General features: G+C 44.5%; 1 protein-coding gene across 1 annotated transcript in view; it reads left to right on the top strand.

Moving 5' to 3' along the window:
* Positions 1 to 7,077: 7,077 nt before the first annotated feature.
* CPLX4 (complexin 4) overlaps positions 7,078 to 17,869 on the top strand; it is a 44,149-nt gene continuing 33,357 nt past the window's right edge. Inside the window, exons 1-2 of the mRNA XM_053301792.1 lie at positions 7,078 to 7,244; positions 16,081 to 16,168. Coding sequence (XP_053157767.1) covers positions 7,078 to 7,244; positions 16,081 to 16,168 — 255 coding nt within the window. The remainder of the gene's footprint in view (positions 7,245 to 16,080; positions 16,169 to 17,869) is intronic.

Genomic DNA, 17,869 nt, shown 5'->3' with positions numbered 1-17,869 from the left:
ACACAACTGCAGCAACCCTAACTCAATTTGCAGAGTCACTGAGACACTGCATCATGACAGACAATCTTGTTATTATTAACATACTGGCTTATACACAGTGCAATGAGCTGTGCATCCAAGTGGGACGTGGACTCACTCACTGTATGGGACTTACCACTCTGTGGGTCCTTCAAGCAAAGGTGGAAGAGGCTCTGTGTGAATGATGCTGTACATCATTGCTGCTGCTGCACCTGCCTCCCATTGGGGATGCTGGGAGCTGGACAGATCTGTGATGATATGCATCTTCATTTGTACAGAGCCTCTTCCACCTTCACCATGGAGTGATGATTCCCATGTAGCAAGAAAGCCTGCATCCGACTTGGGTGCATGGCTCGTTGCGCTGTATGTAAGCCTCTGCTTTTCAACGAGAACAAGTGTATGCAGCAAAAGGTATAAGAGATAGAAATTGATCGCACTGTAGCCCCATAGATCCATGGAGTGTGACAATGGTGAATTGTGTGATACTTTCTGCTAGGGATGCACACAAAACACGATTCGGATGCCGAATCACAGCACATCCCTTTAACAGAGAGGGATTGCACATCCCCTTTAACATGGAGAAGAGTAGGTCCATACCTGCTCCTCTACTGCTCGCCCGTAACTTCCTTAATCGCGTCCCGCCCCCAGCTATCATTGTGCACCAGCAGCATTCTGGTACACAATGATAACTGGGGAGCGGCACCATGATTGAAAAAGTGGCAGCAAGCTGCCACTGCATGGTGCTGGCAATCACATGGACTTGGTGGTGGAGGAGCAGATATGCTCTCCACTGTGTTAAAGGGGATGTGTAATTCCTATGTGTTAAAGGGATGTGCTGTGATTCAGCCTCTGAATCACGTTTTGTACACATCCCTACTTTCTGCCTCATGTGTGACTGGGCATTGTTTGTATGTGGATCTGTTCTGGAAGAAGGCATGTTTGAATGCTCTCCCACATTAACAAAAATCTCCCTGACCATAGCAAACAGCCTTGCACTGAAAAGAACAATGAGCACTCGTGCACACTCTCTCCCAGTTGTGCATGTGCAGAAGACACCTTGAATCTGGCTCCCATCCAGGAAAGCTAGGCCACCTGGGTTGTGATAGCTGGCTTCAAATCCCTCAGCGTATTCTTAAAAGGTGCTCTTGATGGCTGCCGCTGCTTCTCTTCATCATCATGCTCTTTATGGAGCAGATGCAAGTGTGCACAGAGTGATATTATTATTGCTATTATCTGTAGTAGTAAATAATTAGTAGTATAAGAGGGATGCAAATCCCTTGGCTTTCTACACGGAAATATTAATGTGTTGTGCCTGCAATTCCAACCGTTTATTGCCACTTTTCTTGTCTTAGGAACACAGGAAGCTGCCTTACACCAACTCACCCCATCGTTCCCTATTATCATTATTATTATTATTATTATTATTATTATTATTATTACTACTACTAATGTACAGTGCAGCAACAATAACAACACAAGAGCTTGGATATAAGATCAGTGGACCTGTCAAAAAAGAAAGCAGTACATCACCTAAATGGAAGATTAGATTAGAAAATAAAATCTCCAGGCTTAGCTCAGATGCTAGTAAATTGAAAGATATGAAAGACAAGAAGCTGAAGAATGAAAACACCAAACAGTATCTGATCCAAAAATACCACCTAGATTCAAGGAAAATTAGAGAAGTCCTGGAAATAATAAAGCAGCAAATAACAGCAGTGTCAAAGAAGATTAACAGATATGAAGCCAGAATTACACAACACAGGCAGAATCTCCAATTCCAGTCGAATCAGAGGTGTTTCTACCAAAGCATAGGAGAAACTGCAAGAAACGCAGAAACACCAAATAAAGAAGAAACAGTGCAATTCTGGGGGAAATTATGGGACAATCCAATAGATTATAATAAAAAAGCAGGCTGGATGAAAGAGGTCAAAAAATGTAACCAACAAATGCAAGATCTAATAATAACACCAGAATTAATAAGTGAAAGAGCAAAGAAAATTAAAAATTGGACTGCTCCAGGCGACGATGAACTGTATGGCTTTTGGCTTAAACACCTAACAAGCCTTCATAAACAACTATCAAAACAGTTCAATCACATTTGGCAAGGAGGTGATATTGAACAATGGCTAACAACTGGGAAAACTCATCTCATCATGAAAGACCCAGCAAGAGGTGCAGTTCCAAGTAATTACAGACTGATAACCTGCCTTCCAACCATGTTCAAATTATTAACTGGAATAATAGCAGATAAAGTGATGTAACACTTATTAACTAACAAACAGCTTCCAGTTGAACAGAAAGGAAATTGCCCGAACACCAGAGGCACAAAAGACCAGCTGCTGATTGACAAAATGATTTTAGAAAACTGCAAGAGAAGAAAAACAAATCTAAGTGTTGCATGGATTGACTACAAGAAAGCCTTCGATTCATTGCCTCACACATGGATACTAAAATGTTTAGAAACAACTGGTGTCAGCAAAAACATTCAGATATTTATTTAAAAAAAGCAATGAGCATGTGGAGTACACAGTTAACAATCAATGGTGAGACACTTGGACAGGTTAGCACTAGAAGAGGCATTTTCCAAGGGGACTCACTATCCCCTCTATTGTTTGTAATCGCCATGACCCCACCTTCACAAATACTAAACAAAACAGGCCTCGGATACCAAACATCTAAAACATCAAGTCAAATCAACCATCTGCTGTACATGGACGATCTGAAGTTGTATGGAAAGTCCCAGTCAGAAATCGAATCACTGCTAAACACTGTCCGTATATTCAGTAGCAATATAGCAATGGAGTTTGGACTAGACAAGTGTGCTGCATTAATAATGAACAGAGGGAAAATAAGAAAAACAGAAGGAATAGAACTGCCCAATGGAAGCAAGATCAAGAACCTGGAAGAGAAAGAACCTTACAAATACTTGGGCATTCTCCAGGCTGATAACATCGCACACACTGAAGTTAAAAGAAAAATTTGAAGTGAATACATCAGGAGAGTTAGAAAAATCCTCAAGTCCAAACTCAATGGCGGGAACACCATACAAGCCATCAACACCTGGGCTATACCTGTTATCAGATACACTGCAGGAATAATAGACTGGACCCAGGCAGAGCTAGAGACGCTGGATCGTAAGACCAGGAAAATCATGACCATCAATCATGCTCTGCACCCCTGCAGTGATGTCGATTGGCTATACCTCCCTCACAGCTCAGGTGGAAGAGGAATGCTGCAAGTCCATCAAACAGTAGAGGAGGAGAAAAGAGGCCTTGAAGAATATATCAAGGACAGTGAAGAAGATGCACTTCAAATGGTCAAGAACGAGAAACTATTCAACACCAGTGAAACAAAGCAGGCCTACAAGAAAGAACAAGTCAAGAACCGAGCAGAAAAATGGAGAAATAAGCCCCTGCATGGTCAATATTTGCACAATATAAGTGGAAAATCAGACATCACCAAGACCTGGCAATGGCTTAAGAATGGCAACTTGAAGAAAGAAACAGAGGGTTTAATACTGGCTGCACAAGAACAGGAACTAAGAACAAATGCAATAAGAGCAAAAGTTGAAAAATCCACCACAAACAGCAAGTGCCGCCTTTGTAAAGAAGCAGATGAAACCGTGGACCACCTAATCAGCTGTTGTAAAAAGATCACACAGACTGACTACAGACAAAGGCATGAGAAGGTAGCAGGGATGATACACTGGAACATCTGCAAAAAATACAAGCTACCTGTAGCCAAACATTGGTGGGACCATAAAATTGAAAAAGTTGAAGAAAATGAAGATGTAAAAATATAATGGGACTTCCGACTACTAACAGACAAACATCTGCCACACAATACACCAGATATCACTGTAGTCAAGAAGAAAGAAAAACCAGTGAAAATAATCGACATAGCAATACCAGGGGATAGCAGAATAGAAGAAAAAGAAATAGAAAAAATCACCAAATACAAAGATCTACAAATTGAAATTGAAAGGCTGTGGCAGAAAAAGACCCAAATAATCCCAGTGGTCATTGGCGCCCTGGGTGCAGTTCCAAAAGACCTTGAAGAGCACCTCAACACCATAGGGGCCACAGAAATCACCATCAGCCAATTACAAAAAGCAGCTTTACTGGGAGCGGCCTATATTCTGTGACGATATCTATAACCATTGACAATAAAATCCTGGCATCCCAGGTCCTTGGGAAGGACTCGATGTCTGGATAAAAAAAAACCAGTCAATAACACCTGTCTGACTGTGTAAACAAGAAATAATAATAATAATTCAATTTCTATACCGCCCTTCCAAAAATGGCTCAGGGTGGTTTACACAGAGAAATAACAAACAAATAAGATGTTAATGGCTAATGGCCATTCAGAAACGCCATGCATCTCTGTGGCCATTTGGAAAGAACATTTCAGTTGACACATTTCCTGTCATTCATTCTAGTGCGTTCCATAGTCTATATGATCCTTGATTCAGGTGCGGAGCCTGACTGCCAGTGGCCTGTGTGCAGCCACGGCGGCGGCCCTGCTGACCCCACCCCCCTCCTCTGACGTCAGACAAGGGGGCTAGCCACGCTCCCATGTCTGAGATCAGATGCACGGGTGTGGTCTGGATCCCAAACAGAGACTTAAGGCTTCATTCGGGAGTTGGAGTTCAACTCCCGAAGGGGCTGTGTGGCCTCCACTTGGAAACTAAACCAGCAACCCTGCATCTGATGTCAGATGTGTGTGTGGGGGAGGGGAGGTGTTGGGGCCGCAAGGCATGGCCCCTGATTGGGCACAGCCCGGGTTCTTTGAACCCGTTGGCCCAATGGTGGCTCCGCCCCTGCCTTGATTTCTTGTAACAACCCACACCACCACCATTATTGTATCGATCTAAGTGGCGTGTGTGGCCATTAGGATGGCCATGACTGTCAAGGCTGGATGTGGCTATAGGGGCTGTCATGGAGAGCGCCTGCACTTCTGAATTTGTGACTACATGTTGAGGGTTGTAATTTTTACCCCCAGATTAATTAGCAGAGTACTAAAGAAGCTGCCCACTCCACTTTCAGAGTAGAATGCAGAGTTTAGTTGTTGCAGCTATTTAGAGAAGACAAATTGAGATCTTTCTAGAAATAAATACTAAGTATTTACAGTATTGGTGAAGGACACTTTGGATAGGAAAGACCTATTCCTAATCTATAGAACTACATAATGAAAAGGTAGGAATTTATTTATTTATTTATTTATTTCAATCTGCTCTCTAAGAGGAAAGGAAGGGATTCTGATCCTCAGCCGAAAATATCTGAAGAGTCACAGGAACGTAGGAAGCATAGGAAACTGCCATATACTGAGTCAGACCATTGGTCTATCTAGCTCAGTATTGTCTTCACAGACTAGCAGTGGTTTCTCAAGGTTGCAGGCAGGCATCTCTCTCACCCCTATTTTGGAGAAGCCAAGGAGGGAACTTGAAACCTTCTGCTCGTCCCAAAGCAGCTTCATCCATCTTACAGTGTTCACACTTCTAGTCTCCCATTCAAATGCAACCAGGGCAGACCCTGCTTAGCTAAGGGGACAAGTCATGCTTGCTACCACAAGACCAGCTCTCCTCTCTGTCAGATCAGGGGTCATAGAGTAGAGACAGGTAGAATAGTTAGGGAGACCCTTACTCACTATCTCTACTCCCAATGCCCCTGATGGTCATTAGGATAGTTGGTGCAAAAGGTTGATGCACTGGAACTCCATCTCCAACACTATGTAACTAGACTGTCCTCACACTCCTACATGGCTACTCCCTTTCGGAATACTGGAAGTAGCGTGTGAGGAAGCACTCTTTGCAGCCATGGAGCCTCCCTGCCTTTGCTAGCCACGACGGCAGAGTTTAAGGTGCTACAGAAATGGCGGATACACCTGTTGCCTATAGAGGCGGCTCCAGCGTGAGCCACTGGAAGTGAAAGCCTAGCCACCCAGTTGGAAGAGGTGGAGGACAGATTCTGCCATTCATTTTTCCGTATGGTGACAAATAGCAACCATTCCTTTACACAGGAAAAATTAAGTGCGAGAGCTAATCTTACTTCCTGCCCCTTATGATAAGCCATTACTGTATTTACCCGGATAGAAGACAACTCTGAATTTAAGATGGCCCTATTAAAAAATACAGGGTAAATAACAGTTATACTGGCATTTGCCTGAAAGAAAGAGAATTTAAGGTGATCCCCCTCCCCAATTTCTAACACCAAAGAACTTGGAAAAAACCTAGGCTTGGATTCAGGTAAATACATTATTAAGCCTGTACTTCTTCTGCATCGTCCCACCCCTTCATTTGCATAGGTCTATATTGATTTCATTTCTTGGTCACACTTGAGTGTGAGGGACTGTTGGAAATTTCTAAAAAAGATTAATAATAGAAATTAGTACCTTATTTCAATATGAATTTGGCTTAATATTCCAATAGCCAGTTGCAAACCATTAAGGAGTCTGACAGAGAAGACTAAGTTGAAATCTAGTGCGCAATGGGATAAAACAATATTAATGGATAAAAGGATTGATTCTCATCTAATGAAGAATTCTATTCCTCCCTCCAGCACCACCACAAATCTCTTTGGTCTATGTCCATCCAGCATAATTTGCTGACCAGTTCCACGTTGCTCATGTAATCAACCAAATCCTACCATTTAAATTCAAGCAATGTGATCTACTGACTAGAGGCACCTTGCTGCCTGAGGATCTCCAAGTGATGGAACTCTTAACATTGTCTCATTGTCTATTGTGATTTTTTTAAAACCAAAAAAAGGCAATTGGCTTAAGGTATTAATATAAAAAGTAGGTAGCTGCATCTAATGATTTTTTCTCTGAGTAATCTGAACCATCTGCCTCTAGATACTAAGGAGTTCACTGCCTTAATCCAGATTATGGCTGGCAAACTGTTTTTGGCATACAGTTTTCACTAGCACTGTGTCCTTCAAGATCTGTCTGGGCTATAGATATTCCATTTGCTGATTTGTTTATTCTTTTATTTCAGGATTTTGTTCTGTTCTTGGTTTGGTTGTTTTTTCAAGTTCTGGGAGTATTTTTTGGAAGAAGAAAATGGCTTTCCTAATGAAAAGTATGTTGAGCAACCAGGTGAAAAATTTGGGACTTGGCGGCGGGGGTGAAGAAACGAAGGACGAAGCTGCCCCCACTGACCCGGCCGCGGCAGCAGGAATGACCCGCGAGGAATATGAGGAATATCAAAAGCAGGTGATAGAGGAGAAGTGAGTACATCTTCCCATATTATCAGGATGTAACTAAGTCACAATGTGTCCGTTCACAAGCAATATACATGGCTGCAATTTATATGCTATTTTCAAGAAGCTCCAATGGTGTGTGTGTTGTTGTTGTTTTTAATGGCAGCACCACTTCCAGAATCAATGACTTGAACATGGCACCATTTGTATTTCTTCCCACCAAATTCCCAAAGAAAGAGAAATGCCTGGGACATCCCAGATTTCTTCTCCAAAATCTCTACAAATAGATTAATTTTTGATATTTCACATTATCCCTATCTGTTCAAATGTAGTTTGACCTGTTGACACATAGTTTTATTTTTTCTTTACTTGCATTAATTGGGTAGGTTTCTGTTACTTTTATTTCCGTAAACTAGGTGAACGATATACAGCTGGATTTATTCTTAAATAAATAAATAAATAAATACAAATGAGTTAATGGTCAATGATGTGTGAGGCTTTCTCTGAAAACACAATACAGTGTGCTTAAAATGATCACTTTTTGCTCTCATGGTCCATTACAATTATACACAAATGAGAAGTGCATTCTGCCTGGAATTCATTCTCTTTTTCTAAACGAGACTCAACGGATTTTTTAAAATGATAATTATGAGCATTTTATTTGCCTTAATTTTTTCCCTATCCTTCAGAACTATTATCATAAAGCTGGGTATTCCTAAAAGGTTTCTTTTTCTTTAAAAAGTGTGTGTGTGTGTGTGTGTGTGTGTGTGTGTTAATTGTGGAATATTTGTCCTGATTGCATCAGTAATCTACCTGTAAGATACATAGCAATTTAAAAGGTTTCCATCATATAAGCTTCAAAGCAGGTCACCATTTCAGCAACAAAAACAATTGAATTTCAAATCTCCAGTGCATCATTTCACTAATGATCAATTACATAATGGTGATCTAAATCCCATGTCTAAGATGATTATGGGTGAAAGGTTAATGACCTATGGAATTTAAGATGGACCAGGGCTATATTTAGAAGTAGCCATTTGTGTGACGTGGCCTTCGCAATATATGGAATGTTAAATACAACTTTTTTGTATCATACGCTGATTAGACTTTTAATCAAAGCATTATGCTTCTGCGGGGAGGACCTCAAAACAGCCTTTAAAACTCGAAATGAAAAAAAATCTTGCATTTGATGAGACCTTTCAAAAACATGCAGGTTGAATGCTAAATTGTGGTAGAAAACAATTAGTGTGCTAGGCTAGAATTAAATTTTGTACACAGGACAATACGTAGAAAGGGATGAAGCAGCAATTATGTAAATGAGTGATTTAGTCATCAAGGGAGCTTGATCACAGATGCAATTCTCCCCCCACCCGCCCACCACCATAAACTCTCTTGTTTAAAGCTGAACAGACAAAGGTTCACAGAGGTTAAATGACTTGGCTAAGGTCACACAGTGAATCAGTGGCTCAGATTGGATTAAACCCCCTTGTGACCCACCTATTTTCCTCTTGTTTTTGTGTTTTCATGTACTTACTGCACTGTCAATGTTCAGAGCTCAGGAACCCTGTCAAACTGTCAATTACAGAGATGTGCAAAGGATAAAGGAGAGGGAAAGCCCTCATATAATACGTAAACAAATTACTTGGTCACATTGAATGATATACTGCAGAACGTTCCATCTGCCTTTTAATGGAACAGATGCACAGTTGCTCAAGAGCACTCTTGCACAAAACTCAAGAACTGATAAATGCAGTTGCACAATGGACGGCCATTGGAAATAATGTCCATCCATCATGCAACTGCATTTGTGCAATCCTTGCATTTTGCAGAAGAGCACTCTGCACAACCAAGTGCCTGTTCCGTTAAAAGGCAGGTGGAACATAGCTCAGTATGTAGGCCAGAATCGTCCAATTATATGGTTGACCAGTGTAAAAACTTGAACTGAACTTCACAACCATGGGTAATTCTTTCTTGCTGCCTCATTTCTTAGGGTTGCCAACATTCCATAAGGGACACGTGGTAGGGTATATGCGGCAGCCTGAGTGGTGTATCAGTTTTTACCACTTTCAACTCAAACTATATCTTACAACTTAGATTGCTTCTCGTCTGCTTATTGACATTAGCATGGTTAGCCAAACTGGGTGTGATGTAATTTTGTTTTCTGGAAAGAGAAGTGTTGTGTTAGCCAGTAAAGAGGTTTCACACATGAACACTTTCTGGAAGCCATCCCTTGCATGATTTTCCTGATCCCGATACCTGCAGAATAGTAAGTCAGCCAGTCATTGATGGCTGATTAATCATCATTTTCATTAATGTCCCCAATACGGGACTGTTGGCAACCCTAAGCCTGCAGGCCACCAGAACCACAGAGTACTCTGGGGAGAGAGAAGGGTAAGGAGTTGGAGCTCATGATCATAATGTATATTTTGCTGTTTAGTGAAAACAACCGTTTTGATCTGAGCCATAGGTTCTTCCTGTTGGCTGAAAATAAGGGACAAATTGCATCCCAAAAGGGACAGACAATCTGGGGCTGAAATAAGGGACGTCCCTGCTATTAAGGAACTGTGGGTAACCCTATTTCCATTCCAACAATGAAGTATCAAGCTCCCTGAAAATAATTTTGGGACTTGAAAAAGAACATCAGCCTTGGACTCTCAACCACCCCAAATTCTTCTTCCCCACTATGAACAGACAAAAATACCCTTATTAGCTTTGATCAGAACCAGGGAGCACCCTATTCATCAGGTCTTGCTCATGCTACCGCCGCCACCACCATATAGCAGCCATAATAGGTAGGGTTGCCACCTCAGTATCATGAAAAACAGTAGCCTAGCTTCCTCTTAGGTCTTTAATCGTATTATTGGTCTACAGGATTCTGGATGAGAAAGGCCTTTCGTCTGACCCAGCAGGGTCATGCTTATGTTCACTCTAAGTGTCCAGTGACAGAATATTTTAACCCACTTCCCCACTGTGGAGGAGATCTGGTCTTGTGGTAGCAAGCATGAATTGCCCCCTTTGCTAAGCAGGGTCCACCTTGGTTTGCCTTTGGATGGGTGACTACATGTGAGTGCTGTGAAGTGTTGAACATCTGCTTTACAGGCAGAAAGCCCCAGGTTCACTCCCTGACAGCATCTCCCGGAAGGGCTGAGTACCAGTTGCAGAGGAGTAACAGCAGGAGAGAGGACATGCCCTGAACTCCTGCCTGTGGGCTTCTCAGAGGCATCTGGTGGGCCACTGTGTGAAACAGGATGCTGGACTAGATGGGCCTCCTTGGGCCTGATCCAGCAGGGCTGTTCTTATGTTCTTAGGACTGGGAGAGGCTCCTGCCTAAAACCTTGGGGAGCTGCTGCCAGTCAGTGTAGATGACACAGAGCTAGATGGACTAATGGTCTGACTCAGTATATGGCAGCTTCCTATGTTGACTCTCCACTACAGAACACCTAGCTCCATTTTTGAATCAAAAGTTTGCAATGTTCACGAGACTTGTCAGGGGAAGTGGTTCACATACCATGCGGCTTTCCATGTGTAAATCCTGCTGTCAGTGTTGCAGGTTCTACTCCCATTTAAAGTTGTGCAAACAGAGTTGCACAACCATGATGGCCACTGAAATAAATTATGGGTGCCGTGCTGTGCAACTTCAAGTCAGAGGGGAACAGCCCCATCCTGCAACACTGTTGGTGATGTTTACAGAGAGGCAGCAACACGGGCAGTCAGTGCTCCCATTGCCTGCATTTCATGGTGCTACATGTAAGCTCCTGTCTTTTCTGGGCTGCAGCTAAGGTCACCAGCATGTGGCACAAAGGGAGCCCTCCTGTTGAGCCTAGCTGTGTCTCTTATGACTTCATCACTCTGATGGGGAAAATCCTTCCTTGCTTAACTTCAGAACTTATGAAAAGCTCTGGGGTGTCAGCAGAGGCGTAACTAGGGAAAACGGCGCCCGGGGCAAGCACTGAAATGGCGCCCCCCCACCGCCCCCCCCAACATACTACATTATACTTAGGTTTTTCCTCACAAGCGCCCGCCGCCGCTGCCAAGCCAGGCCACTGACTGGCCGCCAGGCGCCAGCAAAGCAATGCGGGGGGGCGCAGGCGGCGCGGAAGGGACCGCTCATGGGGAAGGGGGCACCGACGCGCTCCCTTGACTGCTGCAGCACTGCTGCACTGAGCAGGAAACATTTGTATTAACAAATTTTAAAAAAAAATTAAAAAAAATTTGGTCATGACGGCGCCCCCCATGTGACCAGAAAAGATGGCGCCCGGGGCACGTGCCCCCCCTGCCCCCCCTATAGTTACGCCTCTGGGTGTCAGATCAAACTTTCATCTCAGCCCATCAGTGGCAAGCCAAATAATACAGAGCACACCAACAGCTCATTTTAATAGGTATTGTGTCTCTGGAGGTTCCACTGAGATATCATCATAGTTAATATAACCTGTTTGTTTGTTATTTAAAATATTTATACCCTGCCCCTCCAGTACACTACTGCTTGGGTCAGCTCACAACATCAACAAAGCACATACAATGTAAAAATAAAATATTAATAAAGGTAAACAAGTTAAAAGACCAGACTAAAAACATTTTAAATTACACATTTTAAAAGTTATTAATAGAAAGTTAAAAACTGAGAACTAAAAAGAAACCCCTACCAGATATAGCTCAGTTCTCAAAATCCAGGCACTTCAAAAGGTGTTACAGGAAAGACTACTTTGGAACACAAGGAGAAACGTGTGTCTTCTGTCAACAGATAGAAGATCTGTTGACAGATCTTCTGTCAATTGAATAGAAGGGGCTGGTGTTGGCAGCTCTGTGTGCATTCTCAAACTGTGAGAAGGGCAGGCACGAGACAATTTTAGGGGGGGCTTTGAATGCTGGCATCCTGGGAGTGATCCTTTGTAGTAAAAAGACAAGCAGTAGCTGGGAAGGGACCATTTCCTCCACTGCCTTATACTGAGTCAGACCACTGATCCATCTAGCTCTGTATTGTCTACACAGACTGGCAGTGGCTTCTCCAAGGCAGGAGTCTCTTGCAACCCTATCTTGGTGATTCCAGAGAGACAGCTTGAAACCTTCTGCATGCAAGCATACAGATCCTCTTCCCAGAGGAACCTCTTACAGGGCTCACACATGGACCTCTTCCAATAACTCAACTATTTACTACTAACAATTCACTGGAAAAGCCCAGTGCATAAAAAACTTAGATTGGTGTGAAGGACTGAAGCACAGTATACTGTATCTGCAGACTGTCTTTCATTTCTAGTCCATCTGGGCCTAAGGATATTCAAGCCTCTGTGGAGATCATACAGGCCAAACCACTCACACAGGCTTCTGCTGAAAAACTGAAACCAGTTCTCTCACATGGACTTCTCACCCTTCAGCCTTCTGAGAATGGCTCTTAAAGAGACAGAATACAACAGGCAACTAACACCACAGGGAGAAATAGCCCAGCTCTGGTTCTAGCCCAGCTGTGCTAGTTTTGTATTCTTTGGGAGTCCGCACTCCCCCAGGAGCATTCAGAAATGTGATCCTTCCCTGGATTTTCACTGGCATAGACCAGTCTTGTCTTCAACCACTCACCTGGTCACCACTGATGACCTGAAAATGTTATTGGGGCAAGTGGCATTGGCAGAGAGCAAAGGCTTCAGTAGCACTGGGTGGACTGATAACATTCTTAGAGGAAGTGACTCTCTGCCACACTGTAGTTCATTTCTTGGCACATTCTTTAAAAAAATAGAAATTGTGACTGGCAGCTGCCAAGAAAGCAGATTCCCAGATTCCCAGATTCCCCCCCCCCCCCCGCAAAAAAAATTCCCACCATCTCCAGAAGCAATGGCCTTTGCCCGGCTAGCATCCTGCCTCATTCAGTGGGCCACCAGGAGGTTTCTCACACATGGCTTTATGCCTCGGAGTATCTGAAGAGCGAATCTGCTTCGCAGCAGATTTGCAAGATGTTTACTTTGGAGGATTAGTTTGACAGTTCACATAGCTGTCGGCTCTGCCACGCATCTACCTGGTCCAGGTTTTCCCTCCAACACAGAGGAAGAGGCAAGAGAAAAATAGTTTGACAGCTAAGAGCACAAGAACGAGTTGCCAAACAGCTGGATCAAACAGCAGGATGCTTAACCTTGCCTTTGTGAGTGACTGCCTTCATCACATAATGTTTACCCCTACACACACACACACACACACACACACACACACACACACACACAAATACACACCTAATGGAATCAGCCTAGACAACAAAGGGCTCAAGTTACATCCATTCTGCCTATGTATTACATAGCAAGACACACATTTTGCAGTCTGTGCTTGTGTTTAACTCAGGAATTTCTCCCTCCTGCTCCCCCAGCAATTTCTCCCTCCACCTCCTAATGGCGCAGAGGGAAATGCTTGACTAATAAGCAGAAGGCTGCCAGTTTGAATCCGCACTGGTACTATATCGGGCAGCCGCAATATAGGAAGATGCTGAAAGGCATCATCTCATATTGCACAGGAGGAGGCAATGGTAAACCCCTCCTGCATTCTACCAAAAGAAAACCACAGGGCTCTGTAGGCACCAGGAGTCGAAATCGATGATGGCACACTTTACTTTACCTCCCTCAATGGAGTATCACCAATCTACAACACACACACACACACACACAAACACCCGCAGCGCTTACAATTGCAAGTCACTGAGAGCAGACCATACCCAAAACAGCTGTCAAACTCCCCTTCATTGAGTTTTGTAAAAACCCCAATTTACTGGCGTGACCACCCCAAACATAACAGAGAAAACTGCAGGGTTTTCACAAGCCTCAGGTTATTTTTCAAACGCCTCTAAAACTAGAAGATTTTTTTAAACCGGACATACTTCAAGCTAAGCCAGAATTCGCAGCCTCCATTTGGGGAAAATCAAAGTCCTGTCTGTCCTGGTCCCTGATAGCCCACAGGGAGATTGGGTTAAATCCAGCGAATATGTGGACTGGCACACTCCATTCAGGAGTGGATTCGCAATAAAAGCCCTGTGTGAAAAGCTTCCAGGTACAACTGGGAAGCACACAAGTGGGGGAAAGAGGGAAACCACCCCCAACTTTGGTGCTCCCTAGCACCTGGTGTTCAGGAGCATGCCACCTTTGATCCTGATGGAAGTACAGGAGAACCCCGTTATTCACTAACTGAGCAAAGAGACACCTTTTAAATTATTTATTATTTATTATTTATTTTTACATTTTATATCCTGCTCTTCCTCCAAGGAGCCCAGAGCGGTGTATTACATACTTGAGTACAAGTATGGGAAGAGAGCTGGTCTTGTGGTAGTAAGCAAGACTTGTCCCTTTAAGCTAAGCAGGATCCATCCTGGTTGCATATGAAAGGGAGACTAGAAGTGTGAGCTCTGTAAGATATCCCCCTTAGGGGATGGAGCTGCTCTTGGAAGAGCATCTAGGCTCCAAGTTCCTTCCCTGGCAGCATCTCCAAGATAAGGCTGAGAGAGATTCCTTCCTGCAACCTTGGAGAAGCCGCTGCCAGTCTGTGTAGACAATACTGAGCGAGATGGACCTATAGTCTGACTCAGTATATGGCAGCTTCCTATGTTCCTATGAGTTTATCCTCACAACAACCCTGTGAAGTAAGTTAGGCTGTGAGAGCGAAGTGACTGGCCCAGAGTCACCCAGCTAGTATCATGACTGAATGTGGCTCCGCCACGCTCAACCGCCACTTTTCTGTACCTTTAGCCGCCATGGGTGCGCCCGGGGGTGGGAGGGGGTGAGGCAAGCAGGCCTCTCCTTTCCATGGTGGTGGGCGAAGTGGCCCCTGGTCCTGCCCGTCTGGCCCAGTGGCCCTTGAAAACTGTGAGGTGCAGCTGTGCCGTTTGAATAGATCGTTGCAAGCTGCTCGGCTCACCCCACCCCCTGGCCACGCACATGGCGGCTATAGGTACAGAAATGTGGCGTTTCGGCAGTGTGGTATGGCGGCAGGAGGCCCCCCCGGTCATTTGGAGGCCCCCTGGACCTTGGAGGCCACAGCTCCGGGGTAGGAGTGCCTCTGCCTATACATGCAAAATGCAGAGGGGAGGAGCATCTCCCCATATGTGCAATGGGTTCTTACCAGGCAACTATGGCCAATTGTAGCGCTGCTTTGGCATATGCCAATGACCTGGTGCTATTACCCCTGGGCGCCCAGGCAGAAGTCCAGGGCCTCCACACCCCCTGGGGGCCTTCAAATCCTCTTTAGTGTGTCCCGGGTGGTGTGTGGTTGCCGCACTGTGCCAGGCAGTCAAGCGTGACTGTGACCTGCGCCGGGTGGCTGAGCGTGACCTCTGCTTTAGAGACAGAAGGGGTGGGAGGTGGGAAAAGAAATATGTGGGGTTGGGGATATGTTACATTGCTTGTTGAAATGCTTCTGCTAAGGCATATTTGCACAAATATACCTGTTATATATTCATACATTCTTGAGAATGCAGTTGCTATTTGTGCCCTCAGGAACCCACATGTTAAAAATACTGCACGTGTCAGTGTGTGTGTGTAGGGGGAGGATGCTTAACTTGCAGCAGGGGGGTAGGGGCCTTCAAAGGCCTTTAGGTCCAGGCTCCAAAATTACCTAGGTGCACCTCTGGACCTGTTTCAACACATTTAGAGGTGTAGGTCTCTCTTTGACTCTGTCCATGTGGCCAAACACGACTCTCTCAATGTCTGAATTGACACTAAACGTATGTCATCCTAGGAACATAGGAAGCTGCCATATACTAAGTCAGACCATTGGTCTGTCTAGCTCAGTGTTGTCTTCACAAACTGGCAGCGGCTTCTCCAAGGTTTGTGTGTGGAAGACGTTTGGAGGGGGAAATGTCCAAGTATGAGATTACCCAACAATCCACTTTTGCTTTCAGGATGGAAAGAGATGCAGCCTTCGCCCAAAAGAAAGCAGGCAGGGCCGTCCTGAGAGTTCACTTGAGAGAGAAATACAGGCTTCCAAAGGTAAGTCCTGAGTTTTAGAAAATATACATGATATCTGCAGCAGTTGTGCTATTCATTCTCTCCCCACCCCCGTACTAACTCAAGGACCAGGGCAGGTAAAGAAATGTTCTATACGAATGTGACCGATATTTATATACTGCTTTTCAACAAAATCTACACCTCTTGCTGGGATTGCAGCCAAAGTACAATGAAAGAAGAGAAGAAACCATGCAAAGACAAAGTTTAGGAATATTGGCTCTCATACTGCATAATGCAACATGGGTGGTTGGAACAGGAACATCCTGAGGGTCTTCCTGAAAACAAATAGAGGAGGAGATGCTCTTATTTCAGCAGGGAGCATATTCCAAAGCCCTGGGGCAGCCACAGAGATAGCCAGGTCCTGAGTTGCCACCAGATGGGCTGGTGGCAACCATGTTAGAGGTTGTTGATTTTTACCCACAATAGGTAAAACAGCAGAGCACTAAGGAATGAGCACACACTCCAGTTACAGAGTAGGTAGCAGAGGGTGGTTTGGATATTGCAGCTATTTAGAGAAAACACGTGGAGATCCTTGTATGACTAAACACTAAATATTTATTGGTTAAATACACTTAGATAGGAAAGACCCATATCTAATCTAAAGGACTACATAACAGATAGGTAAGGAGAGAGAGAGAGATGTTTCCATCTGCTCTCTAGGAGGAAAGGAAGGATTGTGACTCAGCACAGGAAGTGCTGCAGAGTCAGTTCAGGGGTCATAGAGTAGGGACAGATAGGGAGACCCTGACTCACTGTCTCTACTCCCAGTGCCCCTAGTGGTCATTACGACAGCTGGTGCAAAAGGTCGATGCACTGGAAGTTCATCTCCCACAAACCATAACCGGACCTCTCCAGAAGACCGTAAAAGGCAGCAGGGTTCATGACAAAGGCGGCACTCTCTTTAATAGGCTGGACCCAAGCCGTTAAGGGCTTTATAGGTAATAACCAGCATTTTGTATTTCACTCGGAAACATATCGGCAGCCAGTGCAGTTCTTTTAAAAACAGGTGTCATATGGTCTATGCAGTGTTACACTTATGTTGTATAGTGTCAGAAGTGCAAGCGCAACAGCCCAGGACAAGCCATTTTTTCCACCCTTCCTCCCCAGCTCCCTGAGCTCCCTCAAAGTTTCTCCATGCATGCAGCTGGATAGGAGGAGGTTGCTAAGCAACCCCAACCTCCCTGGACCGCTCTGAGCAGGAGCTGATAAATCCGTTTGCCACTGGCAACCATCTCTGCTATGGATACCTACCAGCATTAAAATCCCCCTGCAGGTTGCAGAACATTCAGACTGGGAAGAAGTTTTTACTGTACCAGGTAGGAAGGGTGAGGACTTGCTGTCCCTTCCCCTTGTGGCCTCCCCTCTCGGGAATGGAGCCAATCTCTCATAGTGGAGAAGTACAAGCCGTGAGAGGCTCATGCCATTTCTGTCCTTCTCACAAGCTCCATGCCAAGTGCTCGAAAAGGGCCTCCCCAAAGCTCTCTGCACATGCAAGGGGGTCTGCATGCAGGGGGAGAGTGGTTGGTGGTGGCCACAAACCATCACTGACCAAGTCACGTCTAACCCAGATAACATCTGTGGGCTCCTCCTTACAAGGGAAACACAGGGTTTGGGAGACAGTGTTGGACTTCTGAAATGTAGTTCCACTTTAAACACTGCAGTGGGGAAGCAACCTGCCTAGAA

Source organism: Hemicordylus capensis, chromosome 2 (assembly GCF_027244095.1).
Source record: "Hemicordylus capensis ecotype Gifberg chromosome 2, rHemCap1.1.pri, whole genome shotgun sequence".
Taxonomy (NCBI): domain Eukaryota; kingdom Metazoa; phylum Chordata; class Lepidosauria; order Squamata; family Cordylidae; genus Hemicordylus; species Hemicordylus capensis.
Note: the sequence above shows the minus strand (reverse complement) of the source record. Positions and strands in the feature narration are given on the sequence as shown.